At 57.1% G+C, this 15,033-nt stretch overlaps 1 protein-coding gene across 1 annotated transcript in view; it reads left to right on the top strand.

Annotated features, from left to right (window-relative positions):
- Positions 1–13,586, top strand: part of RAB5B (RAB5B, member RAS oncogene family) — a 14,146-nt gene extending 560 nt beyond the window's left edge. Inside the window, exons 2-6 of the mRNA XM_085320618.1 lie at positions 8,546–8,827; positions 9,455–9,606; positions 9,854–9,976; positions 10,121–10,214; positions 10,893–13,586. Coding sequence (XP_085176744.1) covers positions 8,665–8,827; positions 9,455–9,606; positions 9,854–9,976; positions 10,121–10,214; positions 10,893–11,008 — 648 coding nt within the window. The 5' untranslated portion in view covers positions 8,546–8,664 and the 3' untranslated portion in view covers positions 11,009–13,586. The remainder of the gene's footprint in view (positions 1–8,545; positions 8,828–9,454; positions 9,607–9,853; positions 9,977–10,120; positions 10,215–10,892) is intronic.
- The last annotated feature ends 1,447 nt before the right edge of the window (positions 13,587–15,033 follow it).

The raw sequence follows: 15,033 nt of genomic DNA, 5'->3' as shown, positions 1-15,033 counted from the left end.
CTGGGGGGGCCCGCCACGGCGCTCCCCAGGCCCGGCCCTGCCGGCCCGGGCTGCCCTGGCCCGGCAGCCCCCGCGCTGCGGGAGGGAACTCGTGGGCTGGGGTTTGTAAAGTGCTTTTCCTCCCCCCACCCCTTTTTTTCCCCCCTCCCCTGCCTTTTCCCACCCATCCAGCCTCTCGTTGGTCCCCAAAGCTGTTGCTGGCCTGAATTCCTTAATAGGGACAATTCAGGAGGGAAGCGACTGCTGCCCGTTTCGGTGGCGTGGGTCCCCGAGCGCGGGGCTGGCGGCTGCGGGGTGTCGCTCCCCAGGCGCTGCCGCTGAGCTGCGCGGTGCTGCCCGTCGCTTCCCTGTCCGGGCGCTGTCGGGGTCATTGCAGTCGGGCCTCCCTCGCCCTGTGGGGTTTGCGGCGATCTCCTTGCGTTCGGACGCCACGCGCACTCAAAGGCGCCGGAGCGGGAGCGCGTCGCTGCCGAGAGGGGTGGTGATACGTAGCCCCGTTCTCCCGTAAGAAAACAGCGCTTTAATAGGGGCCGCCAGGCCGAGGGCACCGCCAGGCTGTCTGTGCCTCGCCGTTGCTCTCACGGCAGAGCCCCGGCAAGATGAGCCGCTGAGCGCGGCGGGATGTCCCTGCCTGGGCTCCTTCCTGAGCCCGCGCGCCGCGCTCTGGGCGCAAGCGGCCTAGGCTCCAGAGTGCTGGAATAGCAAACGTYCGTTTGTACGGTCCTGACGTCCGAGAGGCTCTTCGTATCGAGGCTGATGCTGTTGTGTTTTCCCCTGTGTGCGCCAGTGGCAGTTCCATCTGCCAGTATTAGATGCCCGTGCAAAATCAGATACTCTATCGCTTGCAGCGTCAGTTAGGGCAAGAGAGGAAGTGAATCGCAGAAGCTAAAGCCAAGAGGCCTGTTAGATCGTTGAGGCCCGTCAGGCCGAGCGAGGTGGCGCTGGCCTCGCTGCCTTCGGCCGAGTCCGCCGCCCCGTCCCCTTCCCGGGCGGGCTGCCGTCGCCCCTCGACGCGCGGGGGAGGCCGCGCCGGCTCCTTGCAGCGCCCAGGTGAGCTGTCTGCGGCAGGAGAGGCCTCCGCTTTCTGCGCGGGAGTGCTCGCCTCGCGCGCCTCGGCCCCCCCCCAAGGGAAGAGGATCTGCCGTGTTCTTAACCGTCTCCCAGGCTTCGGCACGAGGCCCGTTGCAGGCCCGTCGTTCTATAAGCGGTGCCTTCCTTGTGCTTTCGCCTGGAGTTTGTCCTCCTGAACCCTTCGCAGCGGGAGAGGAGGTCTGTCTGAGGCCGGCGATGCTGCTGGGCTGACCGGGAAGGCAGGGGTCTGGGAGCCAGGGCTCCTGGGGCTTAGGTCAACTTGACCGCTGCCCTTAGGAAGGAAGGGTGAATGTTCCCGTCCCCTCTGCTGTCCCTGGGATGTAATTCTTGGTTGTGTCTGCCTGAACCAGCGCTGAAACCACTAGCACTTAGCAGGAGCTACCCCATCCAAGTAAGATGGAGGGCCTGCTCTCCAAATACCCATCACTGAGTGAAACAGCAGATCAATAAATGCTTTTTTTTTCCCCCTTCAAGAAACAGCCCGTAGCTTTCCTGTTTACAAAGGGCATAGCTGAGGGTATCTTGTAAGCCAGCTTCTCCCTCCCTGATACCTCTCTATCCAGCTTCCACAGTTCGCTGCAGATGTTGTGCTAGATTGACTTCTGCAGACAGTTTTGTGCCTGCCAAAAAAATAAAAGCGGGTGTCTCCTCCTAACCCCTGTGCCTGGACTCTAAATTAACTGTTTGGGTTATGCACCTGCAACAAATTGTGGTTAGTGGGTATGCTGCTGAGCCTGAAGTCTGGTTTCTTCCCTGTGGGAAGACAGAAGGCTTTGCTGGGATGGCCTTGAGTGCTTGTCAGCTATATCTTGAATATAATGCTGATTAAGTGTGCTGTGTGCGCTCACGGGGGGATGGTTTACAGACAAGCAGAGTTGTAGTCTGTCCCTTTCCTGGACACTGTTAGCTGTGACTGTGCACTAGCTCTGCCTTGCTAAGGTTGTTATCAATTAACTACAGCCACTGATATTAGCTGGCTTTACATGCTGTCTGCTTTTAGGAACACTTGAGGTAATTCAGCAATGTCATATAGGTCTTGCCTTGCCTGCGGAGAGCTTTTCAAATCAAACAACTTGGACTCCAGGAGCAGGAGTGTCTCTGCCCCGCAAATTCTCTGTGGGCTTAGTGACATCTGCAAGTTACTAAGTGATTGGAGTTGTCTGAGTTGCCAYGTCTCAATATTTCATTAAGGATGAATATCTAATGATGAGAGAGAGCTGTGGGATGGCTGTGTGTGATACTTGGGGGTGTGCACCAGCTCAGGGTTGTGCCCTGTGAGCTGGGGTTCCCTCAGCGTCGGTGATGCAAGCTGTCCCCGTGCAGAGGGGTTGTTCTTGTGTCTGAGCAGCTCTGCACAGCAGAGACCAGGCTCCGTCTCARACGTGGGGCCAGGAGCATCCTCAGCGTGGTGGCAGAAGTGGGCGACGCTAGCTTGAGAGCCGTGTAGTTAGACGGGTGCGTCCGGAAGGGCATGGGGACACGTACAYGTCCTCGAGAAGGGGCTGACAGGGGGTCGCACTGGCAAGAAGATGATCTGCTGCAGCTGTGTGGATGGATGCTGCAGACTGAAAGGGAGCTGTGTGGAAGGGCAGCGCCTTGATTAACCCCTCTCAGGGTATTCTTGTTTTTCAAAAATGCCTTGAAATAAAGCGCCAGGGCCCAAGACAACATGCTGTAACGTTTCTGCGATCCCGTAGCCCTTGCTTGTGTAGAGGATGTGCTGGAGTGCACAGGAYTGTGCACTAGAGAGCTTCAAATGAGGAAATTTAGGTGGAGGCAGAGCAAGATCCCTTCTGCGGAGCTGAGACACGCAAACCTCATGTCCGAGCTCCTCTAGCTGCCCGTGATGAGAGTCTGCGGCAGGCTTAACCCGTGCGTGTGTCAGTGGTTGCCTGAATGTGATTGGGACATAGGAAAGTACCACTGGCAACAGGAAAGCGGTTAACCCAGACGGGCTGTTGCAACCCTCCTGTTCGAAGGATGCCCCCTCCCCTGAAATGCRGTTCTGCTCTCAAAGCTCTTGATGTGCTTAACAGCAGGTCTGAGTGGTCCTGGCAGTGGCTAAAGCAAGGGCAGTCGCCCTGGGAGAGGCTTGCCCAAAGGCTGGGGAGGTGAGCGAGTCTCTTCGTTCAAACGTCATGTCCTAATGGCTCGAGGAAGCTGTAGCAACCCGGCGCTGGCAGGGAGCTCTCCAGGAAGGAATGCAATAGATAGAGTTACGGAGGAGACGGAACAAAGTGGCCTTCTGACTTCCTAAACTTGCTCCTGAAACGCGGGCTGATTTGTTTGCCGCCAGCTGAACGGGCGCAGCCCTCTACTGGGAAAACCTTTGCGTTAACTCGTGCCAAAATTTGCTTTGGTCACACATGYAGGGGAAGAATGGATATACCCTGATGGGCATTATAGTCGTGCTTGTAACTATTGGAGCTTACTGTTCAGCACCATAAATCTCGCTCAGCTGGTACTTAACATCTTGTATTGCTGACTAAATTAAAGCATACTGAAAATAGATGTTGATTTCTGTAGATTGACTGTATTAAACTTTCACCTGTTGCAGTGATACAACAGTAGAAATATCTGAGAGTCTTGAACTGCAGATCTTCTGACTCCCTGGTATTTAGGCTAGCTCTGTTGGAAGGAATTCGGATGGAAAAGTCTTTTTTTTTAATCGATCTCATTAGAAAAGTCCCATTTAAAGGGAGTTCTTGATGCTGGCAGAATTGTCATAGCCACGGCACTGAGCAAACAAAAGTGGCAGATGGACAAAGTGTATCTGACCGTGCTGCCTGCTGGATTTCCAGCACGTGTGTCCTAAAGCAGCCTCCAGCCCCCCCCAGGTAGGAGAAGTAGATCCTTTCTGGGGCTGCCTGTGTCCGTGGTAGTACCTCAGGGCCCTAGAGAGTGAGGCAGAGAGAAGGTGGAGCAGTCCTGCCCCCAAAAGTTGGTGACTTGTGTAAGAACAGCTAAAACTTCAGTTATACTTCAACGAACTCCACGGTGTTTCCAAGCGTAGGTCACTTCATGGGACGGTGTATTTGTGCAGGGGCTTGTTCCACGCAGCATTTGTATGCGGAGCCTTTCCTGGGGTGCCGGAGGCTGGCCTGGCGGTAGGCTGCAGYGAGTCTAACCTGCTTATGCACGGATTAAGTCACCTTCCACTTCACAGGCTCGAGCCTGTTGCGGCTGGCTGACTCTGCCGAGTGCTCTGGGAGCTGCCTCGCTTCCCGACCCCGGCGAGTGCTGTCCAAATGTTCTACCCCAGAGCCTCTGTCTTTGCAGATCCCAAGAAGCAGCACTGCTGGAAGTAACGCTCCAGCAAGCCGTCTGGCCAGAGCTCTTTCCTGAGCCCCCAGCTGCCCTGTGCTATGCTGATTTGTGTCTGAATTGGCTGAAGTGTGGCCAGGAAATGAGAAATGTCTGACAGGTAACAGCTGTGCTGCTGAGTGGTGTGGAAAGGAGGAGGCAGCTCAGAGGACTTGGCCTCCCTCAAAAGGGAAGGGTGGCATCAAGGGATGCTGGCCTAGGAGATGCTGGACCTCAAGCTGGTAGCAGAAGAGGGCCCAGGGCGGGGTGGTGGTCAGAATCCGCTGGCTGTCAGCTCTTGAGGTCCGGCAACAAACCCAGAGTTAAGTTTGTGCTGCTTGATCGTATGTTGAACAGCTGCCAGCTGAGAAGGTGCAGCTGGAAGCCAAAAGCCTGACAAAGTAGCTGCCGGTCCTTGAGGTCAGGAATCCTGAATCCTCTTTGTGGCTGTGTTAGCGCCTCACTGCTTACCTGTGCCAGGATCTGCAGTGCAGCCTCTTGGGRAGAGAATATTTGTATTTGAGCTGGAATCGTTCATTGCGTGGCTGTGAGTGATTGGCAGTTTTTGGTTATAAGCAAGCACAAGATCTATTCTGGGAGCTCGTTGTGTGGCTCTAGCTGAATTTGCAGAGTGGCACAAGAGGACCTGCCTGTAACGAAACCCCATGCAAGTGAGTGGTGAAAGTCCAGCAACACGGTCGCACTGAATGTTAATGGAGCAAGCTTTGACAGCTGCTGCCCGGTGTAACGGGGACTCGGGCTTCAGCTGATGTGTCGCTGCCTGTGGTGAATGCCTTTGAGCTCAAGGTTCCTGAGGAGCCCAAACTACTGCTGAATTAGTACTAGGCTAGTACAGGAGTTCAGAAGAGCCACCTCCTTAATTTGACGGTCTGAGTATAAGCTGAAAATCTACCTGCTTGGTCGTAYGATGATGTGGCAATCCCTGGTGGGAGCAGGATGCTCTGTTAGATGCATGTTCTACCTCGGGTCAGGTGCTGCTCTGGGAATATCGTACCTGGACCCGTCTTCAGTCGATCGCTAGAACCACTAGTCTGTGCAAGTCATCTGTAAGATGAACCTTAGAGGGCTGAGTATTTTGGGGCCTGTTTGCATGCTTGTGGTGAGGGTTGGGCATACAAATACTGGGCAAAAATAACCAGGTAGACATCCAAAATCCTTGCTGAGGAAGAAGAGGAGCCCAGACCTAAGTGCAGCCTGAAGGAGCAGTCCTCCAGGAAATAGCTCTGGGACTGACTTGAGTTGCCACCTTGGAACCAGTGTTGTCGTTCTTGGCCTGTGTTTCAGTCCTGCTGAAAGGACTAGTCCCTGGCAGCTTTGGCTTAATTGGCGAAGGGAAGTAAAAACAAACTTGAGGAGGGCAAGACATTTCTGGTCTGGAAGCTGGATTCCAGTAGCAGTTGCTTCAGAGCTAAATGATATTTCCAGGGGAAGAAGTTGATTTTGTTGACAGAGAAAATCCAAGCAACAAAGTTGCTAAGTTTCACTTGCTGAAAACTGAGAACTCTGTTCCTGGGGTTAGTAAACAGTGTCTGAGGTCTCTCAGATGTGTGGCTTGGCCATTGGCAATCTGGTGCAGGCACTTTCCTCTCCTCCCCTCCTGCCGAAGCCAGGGAGAAAGTTTTGAGACTGGGTGTTCGTAAAGTACTCGGGCAGCTGAAGGGGCTGGTCCTGTCTTCGCTGAGCACCACGCTTGGGCGTGTTTGGTGGCTGAGGCTGAAGTGGGTAACCTGCCTTGTGCCATCTTTGCTTGAGAGCAAGTCCAGCTCTTGCCCTGGCCTCTCTGAAGGGCCTGTGACAGTTGGTGGCAGATTTGTATCTCAGTTCTAGGAAGTTTTGCTGTTGAGCCAGGAGTTTCTGATCAGAATAGTGAAAAATATTTGTAAAATCTTCATCTCTGCCTCTAAGCTTGTGAGAATAACTCTAGGCTGAAGCAAACCTAGAACAGCAGACCAGAAGTCAGATGTGGATCTTGAAAATCAAGGAGGTCTGTCCCCCTCAGCAGGTCCCCTGTGTGACCCATGAGCAGCTTTAATTGACTTGTTCCTTTGGTACCCTAACCTGTGCTGTAACAAATACCATGCCAATGATCTTGGCTGAAGCCAAATGATCACAGCAAATGTTGATCACTGGCCAATATAGAAGTGGAGGAAAAAGGAGGATATGGAGTGTGATGGAAGCACGTTGACCTTCCCGGTGCACCAAAGGTGTCTCCTCACATGCAAGAGGAGGTATTTTTAAGGTCTGTTGTGGCTTATTCACATTCTCATAACTCTCATGCCTGGCTTCATCCTGAGTAAACGCTGCTCGCGCCTTCCTGAGCAAAGCCGCCTCCCTGAGCAAGTGGTTCCCGAAGCGAGTTGGTGGGGTGGGGCAGCTCTGGCCGCTTCCCCTCGAATTGTGCAGAGCTGTCCCAAGGAAACTCGGGATGCTGCCGAGGTCGTTGCTTAATCATCGCTTTCCCTGCGCGGGCCTGGAAGAGGAAGGAAGCATTCCTCCATGCCTTTGGCAGGCTCTGCCCCAGGAAACTTGATCGCGCAGTGCCTGGGTCGCTGCTAGATACCACTGAGCTGGTACGAGCTTGTGTTTCCAGTGCGTTTCTGTGTCKTAGTGGGGAGTGTGTGAGAATATTCCTCCTTTTCCTGAATAAGTTTAGGAATGACTGGCTTTCAGGGTCTGTTCTGTAAAAGTGATGTGGTTAGTGAGCGTTTCCTGCTAGGTTTTTCTGGCCTTAACTTTGCTTACGTTTTCAAGCAGATGGGGAAGGGGAACTGGCAACAAACAACTTTCCATTTGTTGATTCTGGTCTTTATATGATCCTTGTCCGGTAGTCTGCTTGGCCCTGCTCGTGCAGATAAATCTGTGCTCTGGCACTGCTTTGCAGCAACCTTGGGACTGGAGTATTAAAACAGAGAATGTGGTTAGTTTAAAACAAAACAAAAAGTGCTTTCTCTAGGCTTGTGAACTGCAGGAGCCAAAGCTCGAACTGCTTAATGACCCCTGTTATGGATGTCTTGTCTCTTTTATTCCTCTTATCTTATCTCTGGTGCTGGGAGAGCCCCCTCCCAGTGTGCACGCTGCGTCCTCCAAGCTTGAGGAGCCGCRTGGTTCTGGGTGCTGTGTCTGATCCTGTTGACTTCTCCAGGGCTGTGTGGATTTGAGGGAGGATCCTGAGCTGACAGCAGAGATCGTGAGCGGTAGCTGGCTGAGCATGGTGGGGGAAAGAGGGCAACCCCAGCCACGCAAAGTTTTCCAGGAGGCATAGCTCTTGCGCTTGTATTTGGTGATGCTACAGCAGGCTTCGTCCCAAAGGGACAGGGCCTGGGAGGGGAACGCAGCCTGCACCCCTAGCCTGCGTGGCTCCGTCGGACCAGGACCAGGCGTGCTGAGGGARGGGAGACATGGAGAAAATGGACAAATGAACTGAACTGAGGAACTTTTAAGGCAGAACTGCAGAGTGTTTGGCTCCAGCTCCTCCTCCTGGCAGCCGTCTGGCGGGAGGGGAACAGTCGTGGAATCTGCATAAACAAGAGCAGCCTGCAGGCCTTGAGCAACATCTGCCTGCTCTGAGGCCGATGCTCTCGTGTTGCCCCTTGCTAGGGCAGAGGCAGCGTGRCACCCCTGCCCGGGCTCCTGATCTCTGGTGGTGTAACGTGCCTCAGCCCAGGGGGGGTTTGCTGCGTCTCGGCACATGAGTGAGGCATCTGCTTGGACTGCTGACTCACTCCCAGCCTCGCTTAGCTGCAAGGATCCAGTTTGCCTGGCTCCTACATTAGTTTCTACCTACCAATTTGTTAATTCTTGAAGCGTCTCCAGAATAAAGACTCAGGAAGCAGAGCTGTCTGAATATCTTGTAAGCCTCGGGAGGATGCTTGCCTCCAGTGTGCTGGGGAGGCAGGGGATCCGTTCCCCAGGCTTCCTGCGGCGTGTGGCACACCTGCACCTGTGAGTCATGGCTCTGGCTGGGAGCAGAGAACCCATAACAAGGAGTGTGTTCTAGCTTAAGGCAGGAAGAGCTCAGCTGCTGACACACAGCAGAGTGTGTCTCAGTAGACCTGAAAGGGCCCTGGATGAACATGGAAGCATTGCGCTACGTGACTTTAGTGTGCTGACTGCTCTCTCCTTGTTCCAGGACAGCTGAGCACATCAAACGCTTCTACTCCGTCCTGAGTCCCTGCTCCTGCAAGAACTGGTCAGTGCCCTTACGGTTCTCTGGTTAGCGGGGTGCCCAGTGCTAGCAGGACCCAGGCCATGACCAGCAGAGGAGCCGCCAGGCCGAATGGTCAGTCCCAAGCTAGTAAAATCTGTCAGTTCAAGCTTGTGCTGCTGGGCGAGTCGGCGGTGGGGAAATCCAGCCTGGTGCTGCGCTTCGTCAAGGGCCAGTTCCACGAATACCAGGAGAGCACCATTGGGGGTGAGTAGGCAAGAGGCACCTGGTGTGAGTGTGTGTCCTTGACTAACCCTCTTGGACATCAGAGCTCTGGCAGCCAGCAGTGTTTAGACTTTTGCCCCATGCCAGCTCTGTTTTTCTTTAACTCTAAGTGAGCATCATGCTTTGATTCCTTGCTCTGCAGCTGAGTTGTGTGGACTAGACTGAGTTACGTAGATTCCTTGCTSTGCAGCACGTCACTGATAGTGCTACTTGCAAGTCAAGCCTGGGCTCTAGCTGCAGCCCTGCACCTCAGCTCTGTGGTCTCGCAGCAGCAAACGCTGACACCTTGGTGGAGGTGGCAGTAACTCGTACGCAGTCAGCACGAGAGCCTTTGCTGATCCCCAGTGAACAGGCTGCTCATACAGAGCAGCAAGACTTTTTCCAGTGAGCCTGAACAGTGGCCAGACTTGACATGAGTAACAAACTCTTCCAGCTAGAGAGGCAGGGTGGTCCTGCGAGCAGGCCGTGAGATCAGAGTGAGCCTGAGCTTGTATCCCCTCCGGGCTCGGACTGAGCGGTGCGGGGAGGGCGTCCCGCTGGTCTGTGTGGCCCCTGCCTGCAGCAGGGGTAGAGCTGACACTGTGCTAATGCCTTGTTTCCTCCCAACAGCGGCATTTCTTACACAGTCTGTCTGCCTGGATGACACAACAGTAAAGTTTGAGATCTGGGATACGGCTGGCCAGGAAAGATATCACAGTCTGGCCCCGATGTATTACCGGGGGGCACAAGCTGCCATTGTGGTCTATGATATCACCAACCAGGTAAAGTCCACATCAAAGCTCCTCTGCTGCACGGTGTGGGGCATGTTAGTAAAACCGCTCTGAAGCAAAGGCCTGTACCGCTCGGTAGGTGCTCACAGCCCCTGCCACGCAGCCACGGGTTGTCTCTCCCACCCCATCTCCCTGTGTGGCTCTGCTGAGGTAGCTCTTGCCTGAGGGTGGTCCTGCTAGGTGCCCACCTGGCAGCACAGCAGTTGAACTAGCCTTGACTTCATCCCTCTGCTCCTAGGAAACGTTTGCACGGGCAAAGACATGGGTGAAAGAGCTGCAAAGACAAGCYAGCCCCAGCATCGTGATTGCCCTAGCAGGCAACAAGGCTGATCTGGCCAGCAAACGTATGGTGGAATATGAAGTAAGTGGTGGAGTCCAAGACCCCTCTAGGTCTTYATAAGCTGTTCTGCCTGTCCCTGCCTTGAAAGCCCCTCAGTACTGCAGCGGAAAGTGTGCTGGGGCTCTGGCTGTGGAACACTCATCCATGTGCTCTCATCTCTTTCAGGAGGCACAGGCCTATGCAGATGACAACAGCCTATTGTTCATGGAGACGTCGGCCAAGACGGCAATGAACGTGAACGACCTCTTCTTGGCCATTGGTAAGGCTCGCTGGAGCAGGTGGTGCRTGGGAGGTGTAGTGTGGTGGTGCGAGGCAGTCTGCGTGGGGTACAGGCTCTTCCTCAGCCTTAGGCGAGAGCCCTTTAGGAAGCTGGTGAGCAGAGAGGAGCTTGTTTCCATCCTGCCCTCCTGTGGAGAGGGCTCCTTGCAGCCAAACAGCAGCTGTGCTTGGTGCAGAGCAGGGGCTGGGATACTCAGCGCTGAGGAGTGTGGAACTGAAGCTCAGTTAATGCAAGAGCAGATCAAAAGGAAGCTGGGAGAGCACCTGCCAGGAGTGCTGGTCTTGCTGACGTGGTTAGAGAGGCAACAGGGCCTTTGTGGCGGAGCAGAGCATCGGTGCGAGCTGGTGTGCCTGCAGCGCTCACACCCTCCCTCGGAAGCAGGGATCTTGGCAGGTCCCTCTGCCTTCCCTGAAGCCCCCAGTGCGGCTCTGCAGCAGGATCAGGCCCAGAGGCGGGTGAACGTCCTGTGGTCGGACTAGCTCTTGGGGCGGCCTCAGTCGGGACAGCCAGCCTGGGGGGCTGGCGCCGTTTGGTGCTGCCCCGGGGCTGGCGCAAGGCCCTGGGCTCGGCGCCCCCGTTGCGGCTGAGGGAGCACATTCGGCTCTTAACTTCACCACTGCTCTGTCCACCTCGGTCTTGCCTGTCTTCCCACTCCAGCTAAGAAGCTGCCAAAGAGCGAGCCCCAGAGCACGAGCGGAGCGGCAGGGAGAAACAGAGGCGTGGACCTTCACGAGCAAACTCAGCAGAACAAGAGCCAGTGTTGTAGCAACTAAAGGGTGGCRTTAGCCAGATGCCAGCGTGAGAGGAAGAGCTAAGATATAACCTCCATTCCCCCCGTCCACCACACCTCACCTCCATAACGGCACACTGAGAAACCCGTCTGAACCAAAACCCTCCCGAGAGCTCCGTCTAACTGCACTTTTTAATGCTTCAAAACCACCACCAGACACCTGTTACCACCATCCTGATGACAGTGGAACTAGATCAGCCGGGGACTTAACTTCCAAAAACAAACTCTTCTTCACTTTGTATTATAGGTGCAAATAGCTACCTAATTCTGGTTTCTCCCTTGATCTTTCTCCCTGTCCCACCTCCCTCTTTGCTTTGGTAAATCTGTGTTCTCAGTCTTGTAACATCTCTCCTATCCTCCCCTTAGAGCTGGGGCGAGGAGAGACTCAAGGAGATGGCAACATCATCCTTAGAAGTTCACTTTATGATGAACAAGTTGGAACCAGAGACTTCCAGAAAATGTGGGTTTTTTTTCTGAGGGGGTTTGTCATGGATTTATTTTTAATCTTTTTCTCCTGTTCCTTTTGTTTGGCTGTCCAGGGGGGAAAAGCTGCAGTGTCCTTAATTTCTTCCTAGGTGGCCTTTTTTTGCCGAAGGATCGGAAGTGCCTGGGAACTTTTTATGGGGGGAGGGGGGGAAGCAGGGAAGACTACTGTAACCAGAAAGTCTGACCCTGAGCACTGATTGCTACGAAGCTAACACAGATAACCCGTCAGCACTGCTACACCGTTGTGAATAGAGTCRTTGCGTGTTATTGCTATGAACATGACATGAGCAATATCCCTCCGGTGATCCCGCTGCAGCCGTGCCCTGCCGGCCCCTCCGCCGTGCTGCCCGCAGCAGCCAGGGCGCGGGCGGCTGCCCCGGCGCTGCCGCGGTCTCGCTTGCAGTAACGAACCCGTCGGTCTCTTCTCTTGCTCTTTGGTTTGTCCATTCCCTCCTTCAGACTAGCAGCAGCTGCATGAACTGTCCTGGTTTGCACTTTAGTCGTGGAAATGTCCAGTTAAGATGCACCTTGTTCTGTTTTTTCTCTTGGTCCTGTTCAGTCTGAGCTCTCCGGAGGCTTGGGAGCAGCAGAGGGAGAAGGAGTCATAGTGCTGCTTTTTGTGCTTTCCCGAAGGAGCTTTCTTGGCTAGAGAAGTGGTTGTGGCACCTCTGTGCGTCGGTCTGGGTACCGGAGAGCTGGATGTTACCAGGTGGCATCCATCAGTCCCGTGGCGAGAAGGAAAGGGTCGCGCTGGGGGCGGCTCCTCTCCCCGGGGAGAGGCCGGTTGCGTGCGCTGGCAGTGCTGGGATAAGTGGCGGAAGGCCTCCTGTTTTCCGAGCACGTCGGCTCAGCGCGAGCCCGCTCCAGTGCGGCGCGGGGGTCCCGGCAGGGCTGGGGGCCGAGCCGGTGCGGCGCTCCCGGCAGCGAGGCCTCTCCGCGGGCTGGCATCGCGCAGGTCTGCGTCGGAGCAGGGTTGCACGGCCGCGAGGCTAATTGCACCCACAAGGTTAATTGCACATAATTCTSTAGTCTAACGCGCTGCGCGGCGGGCACCCAGGCCGACGGCGTTTCCACCAGCAGCGGGTCTGTAGAGGGCAGCACAGCCTGGCTCTTGGGTCCCTTCTCGGGGCCGGATCCTGCGGCTCTTCCTGGTCCGCCTGGTCCCTGCGGGGCTCGGTTAGACGTGGACACCCCCAGGAGGGGGGGGGACCTGCTTGCAGGGCAGGAGCCGCCGGGCTCTGGGGTCCCCTGGGCCGCGGGGGCAGCGCGGACGCGAGCCGGGCGCCCCGCCGGGAGCTGCTCGCTGCACAAACGCCCGCTGGGCACCGTCGTGCGCGGTGCACCCTTGGGCCCTTCTTGACGGTTTTGTGGAGCAGAGGGACTGGCCTTACGCGAAGCTGCCCGGAGCAGGGACGGAGCTCGTAGGCAGAGCGTGCCCTGCCCCGCTCCCGGAGGGTCGGCGGTGCTGAGCAGCTTCCCTGGCCGAGGATTAGCCCCCCCTGCGGCACGGGAAGCCTAGAAGGGAAGATCTCGCTTTGCTCGCGGCTCCGGGTCGAGGAGATGCGTCCGTTCAGCTTGGCCGATGCCCGGAGGCTCGAGCTGCCGGGCTGAGCGGTTGCAAAGCCCCGAGGCGGCCTCGGCTTGGCAGCGGGGGCCGCGGCGGCGGGCCGGGGCCCTGGTGGTCGCCGCTTGCCCCCAGAGAGGGTGAGCGGCTGGGAGAGCGGCCGTTGCCTTACGCCGGCTCTCGCGGGCTCGTCCCGCGGAGCTGCGGTGCCCCGGAGCACCCAACCYGCGGCCGCGCAGGGCTCCAGCCCACATCCAACCTCTGCGCGTGGCCCCAACTCTCGCGTGGAGTCTTCTGGCTAAAACCCTGGACCAAATGGGGACACTGCAGCTTTTTAAAATCGTCTTTCTTTTTCTTTTTTTTTTCTCTCTGCTTAATCTCTGATCTTTTCTTTGAGAAAGCTCCTACATTGCATTTAAATAACAATCATGGTAACAGAATTCAACTGCTGATTTACCAATGTATTTAATGTAAGTATATATTAAAAAAAAAAGGAAGAAAAATCAGTGTATTCCATGGAAGTGGCTGTGTTTGTTTTTTAACTCGGTGCTGGCAGGGGAAGCGACTGCTCCGAGCGGCTGCCTTGGCACTCGGGGCCCTCGCTCACCCCCGGCCCAGCGTCTTGGGGGCGTCGTGGTGACGGAGACCCGGCTCCTTCCTTGGGGGGCAGGTGGGCTGYGCTGCAGCCCCCCTGCCCGGGGCAAGCGTCTCGCCGGGGGCTGCGGGCGCAGCTCTTACCCTTGCACCCTGCTGCCTTATCGGCACGCAAGTGCCTGCAGGCAGGTGCTGGGCGCCGGGCCAGCCCCGATACCTCTGCCCCTTTGGAAAACAACGTGTGGGCGTTCAATCCTCGGTTCCTGCCTGCCCTTCCTGCCCGCGGCCCCCTGCGTCACCGCCTCTCCGAGGGTCCCCGGCAGCCCCAGGCCTCGCGCAGGGTACTGAAGCGTCGCTGCAGGGCRTCGTGGCGCGGGCGCGGGGCCGAAGGCAGGGCTGGCGCTGTGCCCCAGCGGGGAAAGTGGTTCCTGGCTGCTCCCCGATAACGCTTATCGGAGCACCCAGGTGGCTGGTGGCGTTTGGGTGGTTCCACCAGGGTGGCCGCAGGTCACGGGGGCTCCTGCTGCTCCTGCTACGGAGAGGTCAGGCTCCTTGGAGCCACCCCAGAGCAGGGCATGGGGGGACAGCTGCCCCCACCCCCCCGCTGCAGGGGACCATGTGAAGGTGCCAGCCAGGCCCCAGGGCTTGGTCCCTGCTGCAGTTTGGGGAGGGCGGCTGGGGTCCTGGATGGCTGCACGCTCCCCCCCGGGTGGGGGGGGTTTGCTTTGGGTTAGTTTGGGGCTGGTAGGACCAGGTGCATAGGGGTGTCGTAGGGCCAGCGGATGGGGTGTGTGGGCTCGGCAGGGCCGTGTGTGTCAGGGTGGCGTGGGGCTGGCAGGGCTGGGTGCGTCGGGGTGGCATAGGGGTGGCGTGGGGCTGGTTGTGCGTGGGCCCAGCAGTAGCAGGGCACAGGGGTGGTGCGGGGCTGGCAGTACTGGGCGCGTTGGGGTGCTGTGGGGCTGGGTTGTGAGTCCATTTCAGGTCAGCAGGATAGGGGCATGTGGGGCAGTCAGAGGCCAGCTGGACACCGGCCTGTGCCCTCGTCCAGCCCTACAACCTCCCGCCTCAACGCCCTGCGGACGGGCTGCAGCGAGGCGGCCCCTTGCCCCGGCCGTAGGGCGTTTGCGGGGGGCCCACCGCTTCCCTGGCGGCCGCTGCCCCTTTAAATCCAGGCCCCTCGCGCGCCCCCCACCGCGGGGAAAGGGGCGTGGCCAGCGGGGCTCGTCCCCTGACGTGCCCCGGAGAGGCCACGCCCCTCGCCCCTCTCTTAAAGAGGCAGGGCCGCGCGGGAGGTCCCGCCGCCGCCACGCAGGTGCGCGACAGGGCGGACGGGGGCCGCGACCGGGACGGGGACTGCGGGGGCG

Source organism: Rhea americana, unplaced genomic scaffold, assembly GCF_003343005.1.
Source record: "Rhea americana isolate MKP2758 unplaced genomic scaffold, rheAme1 scaffold_644, whole genome shotgun sequence".
In the NCBI taxonomy this organism is placed as follows: Eukaryota; Metazoa; Chordata; class Aves; order Rheiformes; family Rheidae; genus Rhea; species Rhea americana.
Note: the sequence above shows the minus strand (reverse complement) of the source record. Positions and strands in the feature narration are given on the sequence as shown.